The 20,527-nt window shown below is 40.6% G+C and overlaps 1 protein-coding gene across 3 annotated transcripts in view; it reads left to right on the forward strand.

Annotated features, from left to right (window-relative positions):
* LOC109883908 (SEC14-like protein 2) overlaps positions 1–20,527 on the forward strand; it is a 38,998-nt gene that overhangs the window by 2,174 nt on the left and 16,297 nt on the right. For all 3 annotated transcript variants that reach the window (XM_031807317.1, XM_020475925.2, XM_020475920.2), the window contains 6 exons: positions 10,546–10,589; positions 13,869–13,931; positions 14,124–14,312; positions 17,675–17,770; positions 19,355–19,415; positions 20,344–20,427. In XM_031807317.1, coding sequence (XP_031663177.1) covers positions 10,546–10,589; positions 13,869–13,931; positions 14,124–14,312; positions 17,675–17,770; positions 19,355–19,415; positions 20,344–20,427 — 537 coding nt within the window. The remainder of the gene's footprint in view (positions 1–10,545; positions 10,590–13,868; positions 13,932–14,123; positions 14,313–17,674; positions 17,771–19,354; positions 19,416–20,343; positions 20,428–20,527) is intronic.

A 20,527-nucleotide genomic window follows, 5' to 3' on the forward strand; every position in this document is an offset into this window, starting at 1 on the left:
GACTCATGCATTATTAGTTATGGCAGCTTAACATACGCTTAGCCCTTCCACTGATGGTCTGTGCCTTTCAGGTTTTCATCTATAACTCTTCCTATTCCATCTGTAATTAGAAAGAGCTTGTTACTATGTGTTGATCCTTGGCAGATCATAAAGATCTAGTCTAATAATCAGAGCTGCACTCACTGCATAGAAATGTTTTTTTAATTTGACCTTTATTTAACCAGGCAAGTCAGTTAAGAACAAATTCTTATTTTCAATGACGGCCTTGGAATAGTGGGTTAGTGGGAACTGCCTGTTCAGGGGCAGAACAACAGATTTGTACCTTGTCTGCTCGGGGGTTTGAACTTGCAACCTTCCGGTTCCTAGTCCAACTCTCTAACCACTAGGCAAAAGCACAAAAATAACGGCTTTAAACTGTATAACTGATCAATGCACCATCATATCAGGTGATTTATTGCTTATAAACCAAGCATATTTATGAATAAGATATTTGGCTACAGAAGTGCAATTTCTTACTGATCTTTACAGCTTCAGTCCAAAAACAAATCCTTTGAAATGATGTCTACACATACTGGAAGAGTTACTGGCTAGCTACCGTGACTAGCTTAGCTAACGAACTAGCTAGACTATATATACAAAAGTATGTGGATGTTCCAGGACTGCCGTTCAGAAGAAGAGATTGAATTTCACTGAGTTCTCCCCATTTGTTTGCACTATATAGATCAATGTCTTTTCTGTGATCGAATCAACATATCAGCCAATGCAACAAACCAAAACAAATGAGATTGAGTCTGTGATTTTGTTGTAGGCAGGGCCATAGCGCAGTGGAGTAGAATTCTATTGGCAGAGGGAGCCCAAGAGTGTTCTTTCACCCACATGAGCGGTCTTTCACCCACAAGTGACTGCGCTTTTCAGATCAGATCAGAGCGCATTTGTTGTTCTTTGCTAGTTAGCGAGTTATTAGTCCAGTTATAGATAGGTATAGGTCAACAATGGGGAGTTCCTGCTACAATTTACAGTCACCTATTTGGCCCAGTTACAGAACAAGTAAATCGTTAATTAATGTCAAGCCCATCATAATGTAAAAACATTTTTTTAAATGCAATGTAGGCCTGCATTGAACACCTCATACAGTATAGTCTACTGTAGGCTATATCATAGAAATTAAAACCTATGTCCATGTGAAAATGTTATGGGATTTGCTTAATTGGTTTTGTTGGTAAGCCTACATTATGTTCAAATAGCAACAATACGGGCCTCCTGAGTGGTTCAGCAGTCTAAGGCACTGCATTGCAGTGAGGTGTCACTACAACCCCGGGTTCGATCCCAGGCGGTGTCACAGCCGGCCGTGACCGGGAGACCCATGAGGCGGCGTACAATTGGCCCAGCATCGTCCGGGTTAAGGGAGGGTTTCACCAGCCGGGATTTCCTTGTCCCGTCGCGCTTTAATGACTCCTTGTGGCGGGCCGGCACCTGCAAGCTGACTTCGGTCGCCAGCTGGACGGTGTTCCCTCCGACACATTGGTGCGGCTGGCTTCCAGGTTAAGCAAGCACTGTGTCAGAAGCAGTGTAGCTTGGCAGGGTCATGTTTCGGAGGACGCATGGCTCTCGATCTTCGCCTCTCCCGAGTCCGTAGGGGAGTTGCAGCGATGAGACACAAAATTGGGGAGAAAATGGCTAAAAGTACAAATATAATATATATATATTGACTATTGGCTCCTGTCTAAAACTGTAAGGGTACAGACTCAGTGTTCACTGTGCACAAAATTCTCACAATGTTCAGGTTTTCACTCACAAGACCAAACATTTGCTCAGTGTCCCCAAAAAATTGGAGGGAACATTCAATAGACCTTCAAATTAGTGGATTCGGCTTTTTCAGCCACACCTGTTGCTGACAGGTGTTTAAAATCATGCAATCTCCATAGACAAACATTGGTAGTAGAATGGCCTTACTGAAGAGCTCAGTGACTTTCAATGCGGCACCGTCATAGGAGTCCACCTTTCCAACAAGTCAGTCCGTCAAATTTCTGCCCTGCTAGAGCTTCCCTGTTATTTTGAAGTGGAAACGTCTAGGAGCAACAATAGCTCAGCTGCGAAGTGGTAGGCCACACAAGCTCACAGAACGGGACCACTGAGTGCTGAAGCGTGTAGTGCGTAAAAATCATCTGTCCTCAGTTACAACACTCACTACCGAGTTCCAAACTGCCTCTGGAAGCAATGTCAGCAAAATAACTGTTCGTTGGGAGCTTCATGAAATGTGTTTTCATGGCCGGGCATCCGCACACAAGCCTAAGATCACCATGCGCATCTGCTGGAGTAAAGCTTGCCGCCATTGGACTCTGGAGCAGTGGAAACGTGTTTTCTTTGTGATGAATCACGCTTCACCATCTGGCAGTCCGATGGACGAATCTGGGTTTGGAGGATGTCAGGAGAACGCTACCTGCCCCAATGCATAGTGCTAACTGTAAAGTTTGGTGGAGGAGGAATAATGGTCTGGGGCTTTTTCATGGTTTGGGCTAGGCCTGTTAGTTCCAGCGAGGGGAAATCTTAACACTACAGCATACAATGACATTCTAGATGATTCTGTGCTTCCAACTTTGTGGCAACAGTTTGGGGAAGGCCCATTCCTGTTTCAGTATGATAATGCCTTTGTGCGCAAAGCGAGGTCCATACAGAAATGGTTTGTCGAGATTGGTGTGGAACAACTTGACTGGCCTGCACAGTGCCCTGACCTCAACCCCATCGAACACCTTTGGGGTGAATAGGAACGCTAACTGCGAGCCAGGCCTAATTGCCAAACATCAGTGTCCGACCTCACTAATGATCTTGTGGCTGAATGGATTTCTGTTTTTTATTTTTAATACATTTGCCAAAATTTCTAAAAACCTGTTTTTGCTTTGTCATTATGGGGTAGTGTGTGTAGATTGATGAGGGGGGGGAAAAAACAATTTTAACCATTTTTGAATCAGGCTGTAACGTAACAAATTGAAAAAAGTCAAGGGGTCTGAATACTTTCCAAATGCACTGTATATTATTAGTATATGTAAAGACCAGATTAAATTAAGAACAGTCTGATGGGTGACAATATTATCACTTGTGAATTATGTATTATCAGTTGTGAATGATGCCCAGCATGTGAAGTAAGGCAAGAAACAGCACATACATATTTTTGCGCAACTTTTTCTAGTCATAGTCACACACATCATGTAACCTAGCCCATAGGCCTATGTTTTGATAAGGTTTGTATCACAACTAAAGTGTCCAAATAACTCCAAATGTAACATATAGACCTAGGACCCCTGGAACACGGTTAGAGAGCACATTGAAAGATGTGTCATTGCGCAATCGCATGTGAAAACAGAGTTTTGACTGGCCACTATTTAAAAGAGGATCCAAGCTTTCTTGTGCTGCTATATTTATTATCAATTCTTAATGTTGCTAAATTCTTAAATTAAGCACAATAATCCACTTTACAACATGGCATACAAAGGCGCGTGAGTTTCAAGTTTGAGGAGGCACATTTTCACCATAAAAATGCACCTTTATAAGAAAGCATTCCATGCATCATCACATTTGCAAACTTATGTAAGATTGCCTACTATTTGTAATGTGATGAGTAGATTGAATAGTCATAAGTTTGGCTACAAATATAACTCAATCACTGTTCGCAAAAAAAGACTGTTCACTGCATGGCTGAGCAACAATAGCATAGAGAAGGCCTAGGCTAATTCCGTTTCTTCTTTCTTCGCATGGGAAAAAATGTGGTATTTTATAAACACATTTCATGTAATTCTACTATACTTTATATGACTGGAGACATTAGCAGAATCACAAGCATTTCGCTACACTCGCTACAAGCATTTCGCTACACTCGCATTAACATTTGCTAACCATGTGTATGTGACAAATAAAATTTGATTTGATTTTTAATACGACAAATTCACTCACTGGGGATATTACAGATGCTCTCCGCTGGTGCCAATAAGAGAGGCTATACTGTTGTTTGCTCAATTAAGTTGAGAATTTTGATAACTTAAAGACAGATTAGTCTTTTCATTGTATTTTCTTTACAGCAATAACAGACAGTTGCAACTCAACAATAATCTGCCCAAATTGTGAGCGCTGCTTTTCCTTCCGACTGTAGGCAATACAATTTAAAACCATCCACAATAAAAACATTTTTTGAAATGAGCTAATGATCCTCTGTGGCCAAATCATGCTTTAGTATCCTATTTTGAATTATTTCATTTATTTCTGTATAGACAGGAGTAGGCTAATAACGCTATATTATTTCAGAAACATAATTCAATTTACTTTAGGAAAAGCTTTCCCTTGCCTTATGGATGTGCTGCCTATGCTTGCATATTAAAAACATAACTGCACGTAACCTCCATTCACTATTCAAGTGCAGGCTACGGATAAAACATTTTTTGTGGGCCATTCTAAATCAAAAAGAATTTCACCCATAGACTATATTTGAAGACCAGATTAAATTAAGAATAGTCTAATGGGTGAGAATATTATCAAGTACTTGTCAAATTGTGAATGCGAGACTGATGAAGTGTGTGCAGCCTGCACAAGAAGCATTACTTTTTTCAAAGTCGCATCATGCAGCCTTAGAATGTAATAAAAATCTTAACATATAGCCTAACATTTGTATCACACCTAATGTAGTGTAAATAACACTAAATTAAGCATATAGGAGGGCCGGTTTCTTTGTTAACACAGACTTTCCTCGGAAATCCTTTGAGAAAATATCCTTTCTATTTTATTTAGCTATGTTTATTGTATTCTTCATACAATAAAATACTATACAATAATGCCACAGAATTCTAAGCAAATCTTGTCTGCTAAATTAACTAGTGTAGCCCACAGCCCTATGGCATAGCCAGATCAGGGCCTAGCATAAGGACAACTCGGAATATGCTATTTTGTTCCAGTGAAATATTTTTCAGATCATGTTTATTTATACCTGTCTAAAATAAACAATGGATTTATTGTGATGGTGTAGGCTATATTAAATTGATTTATTATACTTTTTAAAATGTAGATGATCCAATAGTCTGCATCAGTGGCTTGTAGGCTATGCGTGGAAGCCGGGAGATGCTAGACATGTTTATGTTAATTAACGGTCAATTACCGTGAGACCGACAGTTATTTGCATGATAATCACCGGCTGACAAAATTCCATGACCGCCGCAGCCCTAGCACTGACCCACCCCATTTCTGTTTGAAATTTGAGAAAAGCGGAGTTGACCTTTAATTGGTTAGACTGAGTCGACATGTTTGAATTTGGCAACCATCCTCTCAGTGTAGAGAGGGTGAATGAATGGGCTGCTCCCGGTTAAATTGTGCATAACAAAAACATTTTTACTCTTAAATGGTTAAACTAGTGGGAAATATATGTGATTATTGTACAAATCTGTGAGTTTGCTTAATTGACTATTATCCTAAATTAAAATATATAATTATTTTGGCCATATTTAATACGTTTATTTTACACTACTTTCCTTGACTTCACTACATTACACAAGCTCATGTTTTGACCATATCGGTTTGGGAGGATTTAGACATCATTTTTACCTCAGATTGGTGATGTTAGTAGAAAAGTTTATAGTCAGCACTATGACACAAGATGAAATGCTTAAAACAGAACAATATATTTGGTTTTGTACTGTTGATTTTGTCATACATGCTGGGGGTTGCAGGACTTTGAAGTCTTCCTGTCATTTTCGAACTCAAATGGCACGTAGAAATCGGGGTGGTCTCTATAAATGTCGCTGGCCTCACACCAATACACAGATTTGAGAATCAAACTATCTCTCAAATAACAGCCAGCCCTAGTCAGTGTTGATATCCTATGTCGGGTCGTGATGTGATTCATTGAAGTTAAATAACAAAGCAACTGATTTGTTCCTTCCCCATTTCAACAGCCTCTCAGAATCTCCATCTGAGATTCCAAAATATTGACCACTGCCTTCAGCAAATTATCTTCTAACCACTGATGTAAAAAAAATATTCTCAGATTCAGTGTCCTTTGAATAGTGTTAGTTTAAACAGCGCATGCAACCCAAATGTTTGCCCTCTCTCTATTGATTTCAATGTGATATCGATATAAGTGAATAACAAAATAGTGTTGCGTTTACCTTTCCGCGTTGGCAACCCACTTGAAACAAAATGCAACAATCCAAAATGTAGCTGGCTGTCTTCTACAAGGTGCCCTCTAAGCGGTGATATACATTTTATTCCCAGATTCTATGTGTTTTTTCAGTGTTAGTTTGAACAGGATGTGCAAACTGACTCTACCCATCTTGTTCTATTGATTTCAACGCAATATCAATATTAGTAATTGACAAATCAGTGTTGCGTATCATTTTGGGGACCCCCAAATCAAAATGCACCACTCAAAAATGTAGCTGACTGTCTTTAGTAAGTTGTCCTCTAACCAGTGATGGTAACAATATTTCCAATTTCTGTGTGTTTTTTTTTGTTGTGTTAGTTTTAGCAGCGCATACAACCTGATTTTCACCCCTAATCGATATGAGTGATTTAATGCGACTTTCAAACCAACAGGGTTTTGGTGCGTATACAGTACATAAGGTGCTCGTTTAAATAAAAAAAATACAAGTAATATTATTACTATTGTGACACATGGGGTCCAAAATTATTGACACCCTTGATAAAGATGAGCAAAAAATTACTGTATTAAATGAATAATTCCAAATCTAAATTGTATACTACATTTTTTTGTGAAATTATATTATTTTATACTAATACAATTGCTCAGAGGAAGATATTTAGTTTAAAAAGTAATACTATTTTTGTCAAAATGATTGACATCCCTGTTTTCAATACCTTTCAATACCTCATCTTGCGAGGATAATGGCACTGAGCCTTTTTCTAAAATGTTTTATGAGTTGGAGTACATATTGGGAGGGATCTTAGACCATTTCTCCATACAGAATCCTGTGCATATGGACTGTCCTCTTCAATTTAAACCACAGGTTTTCAATTCCGGAGACTGAGATGGCCGTTGCAAAATTGAGATTTTCTGGTCAATTAACAATGTCTTTGTGGATTTTTATATGTGTATATGTGTGCTTGGTGTTATTATATACAAGTGCCCAAGACTAGTGAAGACTCTATTTTTATGTCATCTGACCAAAGCACCGGTTCCAATTCAAGGGCCAATGCCGTTTAGCAAACTCAAGGCGTTTACATATTTTTGGATGACATGAAAATTAGGACTCTTTCTAATCAAATCAAATTGTATTGGTCACAAATACATATTTAGCAGACGTTATTGCTGGTGTAGCGGAACGTTTGTGTTCCTAGCTCCAGTAGTATCTAACAATTCACAACGATACAGATCAAATCTAAAAGTAAGGAATATAATTAAGAAATATATAAATATTAGGATGAGCAATGTCGGAGTGTCATTTGACTACAATACGGTATATACATGTGAAATGAGTAAAACAGTATATAAACATTATTAAAGTGGCTAGTGTTCCATTATTAAAGTGACCAGTGATTATTCTATGTCTATGTACATAGGGCAGCAGCCTCTAAGGTGCAGGGTTGAGTAACCAGGTGGTAGCCGGCTAGTGATGGCTATTTAACAGCCTGAGGACCTTGAGACAGAGGCTGTTTTTCAGTCTCTTGGTCTCAACTTTGATGCATCTGTACTGACCTCGCCTTCTGGATGATAGCGTGGTGAACAGGCTATGGCTCGGGTGGTTGATGTCCTCGATGATCTTTTTGGCCTTCCTGTGACATCGGGTGCTGTAGTTGTCCTGGAGGGCAAGCAGTGTGCCCCTGGTGATGCGTTGGGCAGACCGCACCACCCTCTGGAGAGTCCTGCGGTTGCAGGTGGTGCAGTTGCCGTACCCGGGCAGTGCAGTTGTCGTATGCACACGTGGTGGGTTTGGCATCAAAATGAGAATCCATGTGTCGTAAATAACCCTATACCTATTGTAAAATATGGTGGTGGATCTTTGATGCTATACGGATATTTAGCTTTCTCTGGTCCTGGGGCCCTTGTTAAGGTCAACAGCATCATGAACTTTACCCAGTACCAGGATATATTATCCAAAAACCTGGTTGCCCCTGACAGAAGACTGAAAGTTGGCCGCAAGTGGATCTTCCAGTAAGACAATAACCCCAAGCACACATCCAAAGTCCATAAAGAAATTGTGGTTTGAATTGAAGAGGGCTGTCCATAAGTGTAGACGAAGGATATGAAGTATCTAGAAGGATTCTGTATGGAGGAATGGTCTAAGATCCCCCCCCAATTGTGTTCTCCAACTTATAAAACATTTTAGAAAAAGGCTCAGTGCCGTTAACCTCGCAAGATGATTTTGACCCCTACCATTGCTCCAGAACACAACAAGGGGGAGTCAGAGCGCTCATTATGCATTTGGGTCCCAAGGTTTTTATATGACCAATGATATCGAGTGGTTCCAATGACGGATTTTGACGTGAGCCACCCGTGCCTGGTGACGTTCTTTAACAAAGATGGCTGACAAAACATTACGGTGGAACCAAATGTAAGTTGTTGTAACGTCATAACGAGTCAAGCAAAACATGTACAATTGATAAGAATATGTTAGTTAATGTAGAGACAAACGTTTGTGCATATTTTTTTGTCATGAAGTTAATTTACAAAAATGGCTATTTTGCAAGTTATCTGACTAGCTAACATTAGCCAGTGTTAGGAGAATGAATTTGTAATTCGTGTTTTTTAATGTTTTAGGGACTCCTGAGAAAACAAGCAAAACAGGCTGTCCGTCTTGTGAAACAGTACATGTAAAGAATCTACCTAGCTAAAGCATTTACTGCAAATTGAATGTACAATTGTGTAAGCTTGCCTTGCAATGCAGCTGAAGTAACATAGCTAACTATTTATTTGCTTATTGTGTAGTGGAGGATACAAATAACTGTATGCCTATGGATGTGTAGCTAGCTACAGTGTGTAGCAGATCTGTGTATGGACCCTAAAACGTTAGGTTCTGAACTAATATTTATTCCAATCTATGAACCTCAGCTATCATAGTTGTTGTATCAAATTCAAGTCTGAATGACATTAATGAAGCCTATGTGTAACCGGTGTGAAATGGCTAGCTAGTTAGCGGGGTACGCGCTAATAGTGTTTCAATCGGTGATGTCACTCGCTCTGAGACCCTGAAGTAGTTGTTACCCTTGCTCTGCAAGGCTGTGGCTTTTGTGGAGCGATGGGTAACGATGCTTCAAGGCTGGTTGTTGTTGATGTGTGCAGAAGGTCCCTGATTCGAGCCCAGGTAGGGGCGAGGAGAGTGGCGCAAGCAAGACTGTTACACGGGCACCGTTTTAATCAGCAGAATCTCCTCTATGTAATTATGTAAGTCTGGGCAGTGAGTTCATTTGTCATCAATCGCTAGACAAGAAATAGTCAGAAGTTTTTATTTTTCCCTACTTTTTCATTACGCAGACAATTAGCACAGTTGACAGCATTGAGGTTACGGATGTTTACTTTCTACACAAGTTTTTTTTTTTCAGTTTCGTCCTATGAACAGACTGTAGTGGGAAAATAAAAAGGGTTACATTTTTTATGGAATTCTAAGCATCACTCCAGTCAAAACAGGCCCTGCGATTGTTTGATTCCATCAATTTGCTGTTCCAGTTAGCCATCGTTCTTAAGCTGTTTTTCAGCCTTGGGTGAATTTTTTAAGGACAGCGTAACTAACAAATTGTCAGCCAACATAACTTTGTAAGGTAACTTATTTGAAAAGCCATTACTTTATTACATTGAGTAGCAAGCTACCCCTTGGTCGTTAGGGCAAATCTGGTCTATAATAGGAGGGGGGTTTTGGGACAGAGCCACTGACTGACCACTGCTGTCAGCTGGCCACTTAATCACCTTAGCTATTAGAGTATTAGATAAGCTGCTTATAGTGTCCTCTCTCCCTTCTGGGTCAGTACCGTACAGTGGCTGCTACTATACAGGGGAAGTCTGATGTAAGGTGTTGACACACAGTGGAAGAAAGCCTCTCAGTCAGGCGACTGGCTGCTCTAATCTCCATAAAGAGCCCTAATGGAGGCTAGCTACAGTCTGTTGTTATGGTGAAACCAAAAGCCCTACCATGCTCATTTACTGACACCTGGAGTGAGGAAGAAATTAGTCATGTCCAGATTTATAGAGGGAGATGAAATAAAAGAGTGCCATTTGGGACGCAGCCAGTGTCTCACCGGTCAGATGTAAAACTGAAGACTCTTTCTATGAATGAAAAGGGGACTTGTGGTCATTTCCTGCTTGTTTGCTTGTGGTTAGTTATCTAATGTTCATGTTTATAATGTTAGTTGTGGAGGACAAAATGCTCTGTGTTTCTCAAATAGAATGTCCTTCATATGTTACATGTTAAATAACAGTATACACACAAACACAAAATCACTGTCAGCTCTGATCTATAACCATGGCGCCATGGATATTATTCACACCCACTCGCTCTCTCTCTCTCTCTCTCTCTCTCTCTCTCGTTCTCTCTCCCCTTTTCTCTCCCCTCACAGCCAGGAACTTCAATGTCAATAAGTCAGAAGCCATGCTTCGAAAGGTAGGCTAACACTCCCCCTCTCCTTTCCTATGTTGCTATTGAAACATATATGACTAGTTCTGTTGTATATTTTCATTGCTGCCATTAGAGTACCCCTGGTGTGACCAACGGTTTATCTAGCCAGTAATCTGAAATACTGTGGGGAAAAGCATGTGGGAAATATCAGGAATGTAGCCTAACCACAATACAATACAGGCGCTTTCAAAGATTGCGTCACATGAAAGTGCTGCTTAAAAAACTGAAATACATCCATCACATTCATTTGATTAAACACCTTTGCCAAGCCACGAATGCTACTGTAGGGGAGAGTGGGGTAATTAATGCCAAAGGGCTAATTGAGCCACCCCTTGTTTCTAGGAAACACAACATTAATCATGTGACCAAATATTTAGGAAGAGGTCATAATTTAATGGCATCTGTGAAGGAAGAAACCACATAGAAGTGATAAGCAATTTAGGTCCAAAAAATGGATTTTCACAAAGTCCAATTCATTTGTTGTGTTATATGTTCCATGATGCTAATATCTAAACCAGATTGGTTTAAGACTAGATTAGTTTAAGACTGTTTTATACTTCAGTTGGGGTCCAAAATATAGCATGAGGTCCTAAACCTAATATGAAAATGCATCCTTGTAGCTGTGTGGGCTAATTTAGTCATAATGGTTTCTTTGGGGTATTGTGCCATTTGGCCAAGTTGAGCCAATGGCACAACATACCCCATACAAATGATGATTACATTTAGTCAGTTTTATGCATAATATGAATAGTATTTTTGCAAATGTTCATGCATTTGAACTCAATATATTGCATTTTTATTGTTACAGAGCCGACATTATCATGCCTCATGCATACAAATGTAAAACAAGCAGGGGTCGTCAACCTTTTTTTCCTGAATACAAAGTGTTATGTTTGGGGAAAATCCAATACAACACATTCCTGAGTACCACTCTCCATATTTTCCATATTGGTGGCAGCATCATGTTATGGGTATGCTTGTAATTGTTAAGGACTAGGGAGTTTTTCAGAATAAAAAAATAAGCATAATGGAGCTAAGCACAGGCAAAATACTAGAGAAAAAAACTGGTTCAGTCTGCTTTCCACCAGACACTGGGAGATGAATTCACCTTTCAACAGGACCATAACCTAAAATGGTTGTCTAGCAATGATCAACAACCAATTTGAGAGTGCTTGAAGAATTTTGACAAGAATAATCGGCAAATGTTGCACAATCCAGGTGTGTAAAGCTCTTAGAGACTTACCCAGAAAGAGTCACAGCTATAATTGGTGCCAAAAAGTGCTGACTCAAGGATGTGAATACTAACACTAAGTTTTAGAACACCTACTCATTCAAGGGACTTTCTATATTTTTACTATTTTCTACATTGTAGAATAATAGTGAAGACATCAAAACTAGGAAATAACACATATGGAATCATGTAGTAACCAAAAAAGTGTTAAACAAATCCAAATATATTTTATATGTGGTACCCTTCCTTCCTGGTACCCTTCCTGCAGGCTCAACAGCGTTGAGATTGCCTGCAATGACAACAAGCTCAGTCCGATGATGCTGTGACACACCGCCCCAGACCATGACGGACCCTCCACCTCCAAACCGCTCCAGAGTACCGGCCTCTGTGTAAAGCTCATTCCTTCGACGTTAAACGCGAGTCAGACCATGAGACAAAACCGCAACTCTTCAGTGAAGAGCTCTTTTTGCCAGTCCTGTCTGGTCCAGCGACAGTGGGTTTGTGCCCATAGGGGACATGGTTGATGGTGAGGACCAGACATCACCAACAGGCCTACAAGCCCTCAGTCCAGCCTCTCTCTGCCTTTTGCTGACAGTCTGAGCACTGATGGAGGGATTGTGCATTCCTGGTGTAACTTGGGCAGTTGTTGTTGCCATCCTGTACCTGTCCCGCAGGTGTGATGTTCAGATGTACCGATCCTGTGCAGGTGTTGTTAAACATGGTCTGCCACTGCGAGGACGATCAGCTGTCCGTCCTGTATCCCTGTAGCGCTGCCTTAGGCGTCTCACAGTACGGACATTGCAATTTATTTGCCCTGGCCACATCTGCAGTCCTCATGCCTCCTTGCATCATGCCTAAGGCACGTTCACGCAGATGAGCAGGGACCCTGCTGACCCATCTTTCTTTTGGTGTTTTTCAGAGTCTGTAGAAAGGCCTCTTTACTGTCCTAAGTTTTCATAACTGACCTTAATTGCCTACCCTCTGTAAGCTGTTGGTGTCATAACGACCGTTCAACATGTGCATGTTCATTAATTGTTCATGGTTCATTGAACAAGCATGGGAAACAGTGTTTAAACCCTTTACAATGAAGATCTGTGAAGTTATTTGGATTTTTACGAATTATCTTTGAAAGACAGGGTCCTGAAAAAGGGACAGTTCTTTTTTTGCTCCTGTTTAATTTGACTAGTTCTTCAAAGTAGATAACGCATACTTTCGCGAACTTTCTCCGTCCCCTCTCGTTGTTTGTTGTGTACATTCCACCCTCATTGCAGTCTGTTTATTTTACCTAATTTAGCAGACGTAAAAGTGTTTCCGTCCCGAGATCTGTATATAATGACGAGATGCTCATGTCTTCACGCTAACAATGGGAGTCGTTGTCCCAAAGGCAGGAAGGAAGGCAACAAGCTTAGTTCCAAAATAAGCCCATAGAATTACATTGTGCTTATTTTAGATATAATTTGTCAAGAATGAAGCTTCTCACTTTGCCTCTTCCTCTTTAATCCATCTGTCTGAGCCAGAAAAAACTTTCACAATGGAATGTGGTCATTGTAGTTCATTACCGCATTTCTGCAGACTCATACTAGGTTTAATATTTGTTTAATGAAAACTACAAGTCCCTTCAGCCCAGTGTCCCACATTGTCCTTGACTTGATTTTTCTCGTGAATGGATCCATTTTTCTCTAGAGAAATGGCGCAATGGGCTCGCAAAAAAACACATAACTAAATGGAATTCAAGTAATTGAACCAATGACGGTCAATTAGTTGTTTAATAACCCCTTAAATGATGAAAGGTCAGTTAATCGCTCAGCTCTATCATTTCTTGAAGTGTGTAGTGTATTATCCCCTTTATGCTGATGGGGTATTTATGCAGGTTATTGTCACACTGGCAGTCTAAACCTACTGATCCACTTAACTCACTATAGTCACTGTTCTCCTGACACAGAGTGTTTGTGTGCGTGAGAGAGAGAGATATTTCAATCCATTACATGTAAAACTATTGGAGCCATTCATGTTCTGTCATGCTTTATTTCCAGCACCTTGACTTCAGGAAACACATGAAAGCAGACACAATCACCACAGAATGGCAGCCTCCAGAGGTATGACAGTCTGTTATCACACTTATTCAATTGACCTATTAGCAGAGTATATGTTTTTTTATCTTTTTCGATTATTAAAATATCAAATAGGCCTAAATACTGAAATAGTTGAACTTTGACTGTTTAATAGTGCCATGTTATTAGTCTGTTACCATGGTGTTAATAGTGTGTTTCCATTGCATTTGTGTCCAGGTTATTGAGAAGTACCTGTCTGGTGGGATGTGCGGGTTCGACCGGGAGGGAAGCCCCATCTGGTGGGATGTCATCGGCCCTGTGGACCCCAAGGGCCTCTTCCTGTCTGCCTCTAAACAGGACTTCATCAAGTCTAAGATCAGAGACTGTGAGATGCTGCAGAAGGAGTGTGACCTGCAGTCTGAGAGGGTATGGGGAGGTTTCATTCATATAAATATAATTATTAGAATGGTGATTCCCATTTAAATCAATGTTGCCACTATCTATGGTTTTCAGTACTATATGTGGAGGGTCAGGAGTTTTACATGAATATACAGTATGTTTGACAAGACTAGGAAAAACCCCTGGCACCAACCTTACTGAGATTCTCTACCACTAATGAAGTGTTCCTGTAGAATCTTTGTCTTCCTTGTTGAATACCCTACCTATGGTCACAGATCGGACATACACTATATATAGACAATTAGGCTATTTCAGCCACACCCATTACTGACAGGTGTGTAAAATCGAGCACACAGTCATGCAATCTCCATAGACAAACATTGACAGTACAATGGCCTTACTGAAGAGCTCAGTGACTTTCACCGTGGCACCGTCATAGGATGGCTCCTTTACAACACGTCAGTTTGTCAAATTTCTTCCCTGCTAGAGCTGCCCCGGTCAACTGTAAGTGCTGTTATTGTGAAGTGGAAACGTCTTGGAGCAACAACTGCTCAGCCGTGAAGTGGTAGGCTTACACAAGCTCACAGAACGGGGCCGCCGAGTGCTGAAGCACGTAACTCATAAAAATCGTCTGTCCTCTTTTGCAACACTCACTACCGAGTTCCAAACTGCCTCTGGAAGCAACATCAGCACAATAACTGTTTGTAGGGAGCTTTATGAAATGGGTTTTCATGGCTGAGCAGCCACACACAAGCATAGGATCACCATGCGCAATGCCGAGCAGCGGCTGGAGTGGTGTAAAGCTCGCCGCCATTGGACTCTGGAGCAGTGGAAACACGTTCTCTGGAGTGATGAATAATGCTTCACCATCTGGCAGTCCGATGGACAAATCTGGGTTTGGCGGATGCCAGGAGAACGGTACCTGTCCTAATGCATAGTGCCAACTGTAAAGTTTGGTGGATGAGGAATAATGGTCTGGGGCTGTTTGTCATGGTTCGGGCTAGGCCCCTTTGTTCCAGTTAAGGGATTTTTTTTACGCTACAGCATACAATGACATTCTAGACAAGTCTGTGCTTATAACTTTGTGCCATCAGTTTGGGGAAGGCCCTTTCCTGTTTCAGCATGACAATGCCCCCGTGCACAAAACATCTGATATATGGCTTTTTCTTTGCAACTCTGCCTAGAAGGCCAGCACCCTGGAGTCGCCTCTTCACTGTTGATGTTGAGACTGGTGTTTTGCGGGTACTATTTAATGAAGCTGCCAGTTGAGAACTTGTGAGGCGTCTGTTTCTCAAACTAGACACTCTAATGTACTTGTCCTCTTGCTCAGTTGTGCACTGGGGCCTCCCATTCCTCTTTCTATTCTGATTAGAGCCAGTTTGCACTGTTCTGAAGGGAGTAGTACATAGCGTTGAACAAGATCTTCAGTTTCTTGGCAAATTCTCGCATGGAATAGCCTTCATTTCTCAGAACAAGTAGAAGAAAGTTATTTGTTTCTGGCCATTTTGAGCCTGTAATCAAACCCACAAATGCTGATGCTCCAGATGCTGAACTAGTCTGAAGATGGCTAGTTGTATTGCTTCTTTAATCACTACAACAGTTTTCAGCTGTGCTAACATAATTGCAAAAGGGTTTTACATTTAAACTCAGTTTTTCACAATTCCTGACATTTAATCCTAGTAAACATTCCCTGTCTTAGGTCAGTTAGGATCACCACCTTATTTTAAGAATATGGAATGTCAGAATAATAGTATAGAGTGATTTATTTCAGCTTTTATTTCTTTCATCACATTCCCAGTGGGTCAGAAGTTTACATACACTCAATTAGTATTTGGTAGCATTGTCTTTAAATTGTTTAACTTAGGTCAAACATTTTGGGTAGCCTTCCACAAGCTTCCCACAATAAGTTGGGTGAATTTTGGCACATTCCTCCTGACAGAGCTGGTGTAACTGAGACAGGTATGTAGGCCTCCTTGCTCGCACATGCTTTTTTTGTTCTGCCCACATATTTTCTATAGGATTGAGGTCAGGGATGTCCTTAAGCCATTTTGCCACAACTTTGGAAGTATGCTTGTGGTCATTGTCCATTTGGAAGACCCATTTGCGACCAAGCTCTAACTTGACTAGCTCCTGACTGATGAGATGCTGCTTCAATATATCCACATAATTTTGCCTCATGATGCCATCTATTTTGTGAAGTGCACCAGTCCCTCCTGCAGCAAAGCACCCCCACAACATGATGCTGCCACCCCTGTGCTTCTCGGTTGGGATGGTACTCTTCGGCTTGCAAGCCTCCCCCTTTTTCTTCCAAATATAACGATTGTCATTATGGCCAAACAGCTCTATTTTTGTTTCATCAGACCAGAGGACATTTCTCCAAAAAGTACGATCTTTGTCCCCATGTGCAGTTGCAAACTGTAGTCTGGCTTTTTTATGGTGGTTTTGGACCAGTGGCTTCTTCCTTGCTGAGCGGCCTTTCAGGTTATGTCGATATAGATACTTTTGTACCAGTTTCCTCCAGCATCTTCCCAAGGTCCTTTGCTGTTGTTTTGGGATTGATTTGCTCTATTCACACCAAAGTACGTATCTCTAGGAGACAGAATGCGTCTTCTTCCTGAGCGGTATGATGGCTGCGTGGTCCCACTGTGTTTATACTTGCATGCTATTGTTTGTACAGATGAACATGGTACCTTCAGGCGTTTGGAAATTGCCTGAGTTCTTGGCTCATTTCTTTTGTTTTTCCCATGATGTCAAAGCAAAGAGACACTGGGTTTGAAGGTAGGTCTTGAAATACATCCACAGGTACACCTCCAATTGACTCAAATGATGTCAATTAGCCTATCAGAAGCTTCTAATGCCATGACATCCTTTTCTGGAATTTTCCAAGCTGTTTAAAGGCACAGTCAACTTAGTATTTGTAAACTTCTGACCCACTGGAATTGTGATACAGTGAATTACAAGTGAAATAATCTGACTTCAACTGTATATATATATTTGTTTTATGTTTGTATTTGTTGGGATTTATATATTGTTTATTTGTATCTGTTGGGCTTTAGCTTAGGTTATCCATTAGAGTCAAGTATATTTGTCTAGGCTCAGTTGTTCCTTGACTAGCACCATTCTCTCTCACTGTCGATGTTTCCAATGTTATACCTTCTAAATGTAACTGTATCCACTGGTGAATTGGGAGAGAGTGAGGTGATTGCCATCTAAGAGCCAACATCTTTTTTTGTCCACGTACTTTTGGTCATGTAGTGTACATTTATTAACACTTTTCCTCTCCCTTCCACTTTCTCACTCTGTTTTCTGCCTTCCTTCTCATCGCTCTCTCTCTTTTCCGCCCTCTCTCTTTGTCTCTCCATCTCCATCTGTCTCGCTCTCTCCTTCAGCTCGGGAGGCATGTGGAAGCCATCACTATGATCTATGACTGTGAGGGGCTGGGTCTCAAACATTTGTGGAAGCCTGCCATCGAGACTTACGGAGAGGTATACTAAATGTCGTGGCTTTACTATCATGAACTGAAGACTGATAGTTTTTATCAAAGATTCTCTGTAATTAGTTACTACGCGATCAACTGATTAATCACGTAACTAATTAATTAGGAAGTCGGGGCACCAAGGAAAAATGTTCAGATTACAAAGTTATCATTTCCTAAAATAACTTTTCAGATATTTTATCTGATCAATTAGTTTTTGAATGAATGAATGATTTACTTTACCTCACGTTAATCTCATTACAAACGTCGTAAATTGTTGGTTATCTGCACGAACCCAGTCTTCACTATGAGTCATCCATACATCAATTGTCTTAAATCATTTATTTATTACTAACTAAATAATTCACAGAAATGCATAAACAAACAAACAAACAAGGTAAATGTAATGATAGGAAAATAAAGCCCTAGTGGGCTAAACCGGCATGGCGGCTTGTTAAATAAAAGGGGAAGTGGGGGTCGACTAAGAAGTCACTACAAAGTGATAACTATAACAATTGAAATGCTAATCCTTTGCACATGAACGCTCACTCAGTCGGGAACAATTGCAATCAATATATATATTTACGTCGTCTTGATCACTGGTGAAAAGTTCATTTCTTTTGTAGAATTGTCCGTCTCTCTCCCTCTCTCTCTCTCGGTTGTGGTTAGAGGGGATTGTTCAGAGTGACATTCGTTATAGAATGGATGTTTCGGTGGTTGTCGTTCTAAGCGTTCAATGATGCCGAATTCCTAGCTGCAGACTAGTAATCAATATCAAAGACTTGTTCTTATTCTGTCGGTATCGATAGTCTTAAGAGTTTAACCACGTGGTATGGTTAAAAGATTCAGAAATGGTCTACAACCTTTGTTCCCCTCCTAATGGAGAAAAACATGGTCTGCAACCTTTAGCCATCTCGTAATTGAGGTAAGTTCGGTCTGCTGATCGAAAACCCGAGTGGGTTTTTTATTGGGAATGGCAGAAAAGACTGTCCCAGGATGTCTGACCCTAACTGGGCTCAGGGGCGGTCCTCTGATTTAGTTCAAATCAAAAGGGAATTGTATTTTTCTTCATTAAACAGTCCAAAATCATATTACACAATTATACAAACAGTATCATACGCACTCATTCATCTTATACAACAATTAGATGTAAACCTCATATCTGAGGCTATTATACAAACAGCGTTACGGTAATGTGGCTACACAGTCTCCCATGAGCTTTCCCAAGTTGTGACAAACGGACCAGTTCGCAGCTGGATTTTTCACCGATCTTATATACTCTCCCTGGAACATGAAATTTGTTCGTACCTCATGTTCTGTGAGGTGGAAGGATTTCCTTTGTCCTCTATGAAAGTTTACTCTCTCTCTACCATGTGTCCATGAGATCCTTTCAGCAATTTACTACCTCTGACCACAGCAGCCTAGTTGAAGGAGGCAAGGGGGAGGCAGGGAGAGGGGATGTGGTTGCTATACCCAAAAAGGCCAACGTCATGACAACATACACACACACACACAGAGAGTTCTGTTGAATCCATAGGGGGGGGGGGGGTGATCTGAGATGATACTGTGTGATCAAAGTGTTGTATCCTTACAGATCCTGACCATGTTTGAGGACAACTACCCTGAGGGCCTCAAGAGACTATTTGTCATTAAAGGTAAGTTTCACCACCACTTTTTCGTCATATCAATCTATTATATTTGGATGTGGAGAAATGATCTGGAGAAGACCAACCATGCTATCGTTTCTTTGTACATTTGAAAAAGATAGATCCTAAATAAACCATGAATAATGGACACAACTCTTTAAACATTGAATCCGCATTTGGGGAAACAGAGCCACTGTTTGCCCCACCACCTGTTATTATTTTGGTTTTGTTGATGAAACGGAGAAGAGGAACGTCCGGCAGTATTTATTTAAAAAAATATATAAAAAATGCAGTACATATTCTGCTGTTTTACTACGCGTGCAATGATGTCCGAGGGAAAAGAACCATCATCATGTTTGCAGTAAATTCTTTGTTGTTGTAATATCCCAAACGGAGGTGGCAATTTCACCAATTAAGGATTCCAGAGGGAGATGTTACCCCTTAGTATCCCAGTAGTTGTAACGATCGTCGTAGGTGGAAGAAGGAGTAGACCAAAACGCAGCTTGGTAAGTGTTCATGTTGTTAATTTAATCAAAACTGAACACTAAACAAAATAACGAGAACGAAACAGTTCTGTCAGGTGATACACACAAAACAGAAAACAAACTACCCACAACTCAAGGGCGAAACCAGGCTGCCTAAGTATGGTTCTCAATCAGAGACAACGATTGACAGCTGCCTCTGATTGGGAACCATACCAGGCCAAACACATAGAAATACAAACATAGAATACCCACCCATATCACACCCTGACCAAACTAAAAATAGAAACATACAAAGCAATCTACGGTCAGGGCGTGACAGTAGTAAACTTACTTATGTTGTGTGTCTCACATCTCTCAAACCTTATTTAGACAGCATTGTATCACACTTGTTCTCTTGTTCTCACTTGTTCTCACTTGTTCTCTCACTTGTTCTCTCTTTTCCCACTCCTTAGCCCCCAAGCTCTTCCCCGTGGCCTACAACCTCGTCAAGCACTTCCTTAGTGAGATCACCCGCAACAAGATCATTGTCCTGGGTGGTAAGACACTTCCGTATTTCCATTTGAATGTTCCCATAAAAATATACTGTTCCAGAATGCTGAATCATGTCAGCTCTATGCATGGCATTTCTATTACAGT

This window comes from Oncorhynchus kisutch, linkage group LG3, assembly GCF_002021735.2.
Source record: "Oncorhynchus kisutch isolate 150728-3 linkage group LG3, Okis_V2, whole genome shotgun sequence".
Lineage (NCBI taxonomy): Eukaryota > Metazoa > Chordata > Actinopteri > Salmoniformes > Salmonidae > Oncorhynchus > Oncorhynchus kisutch.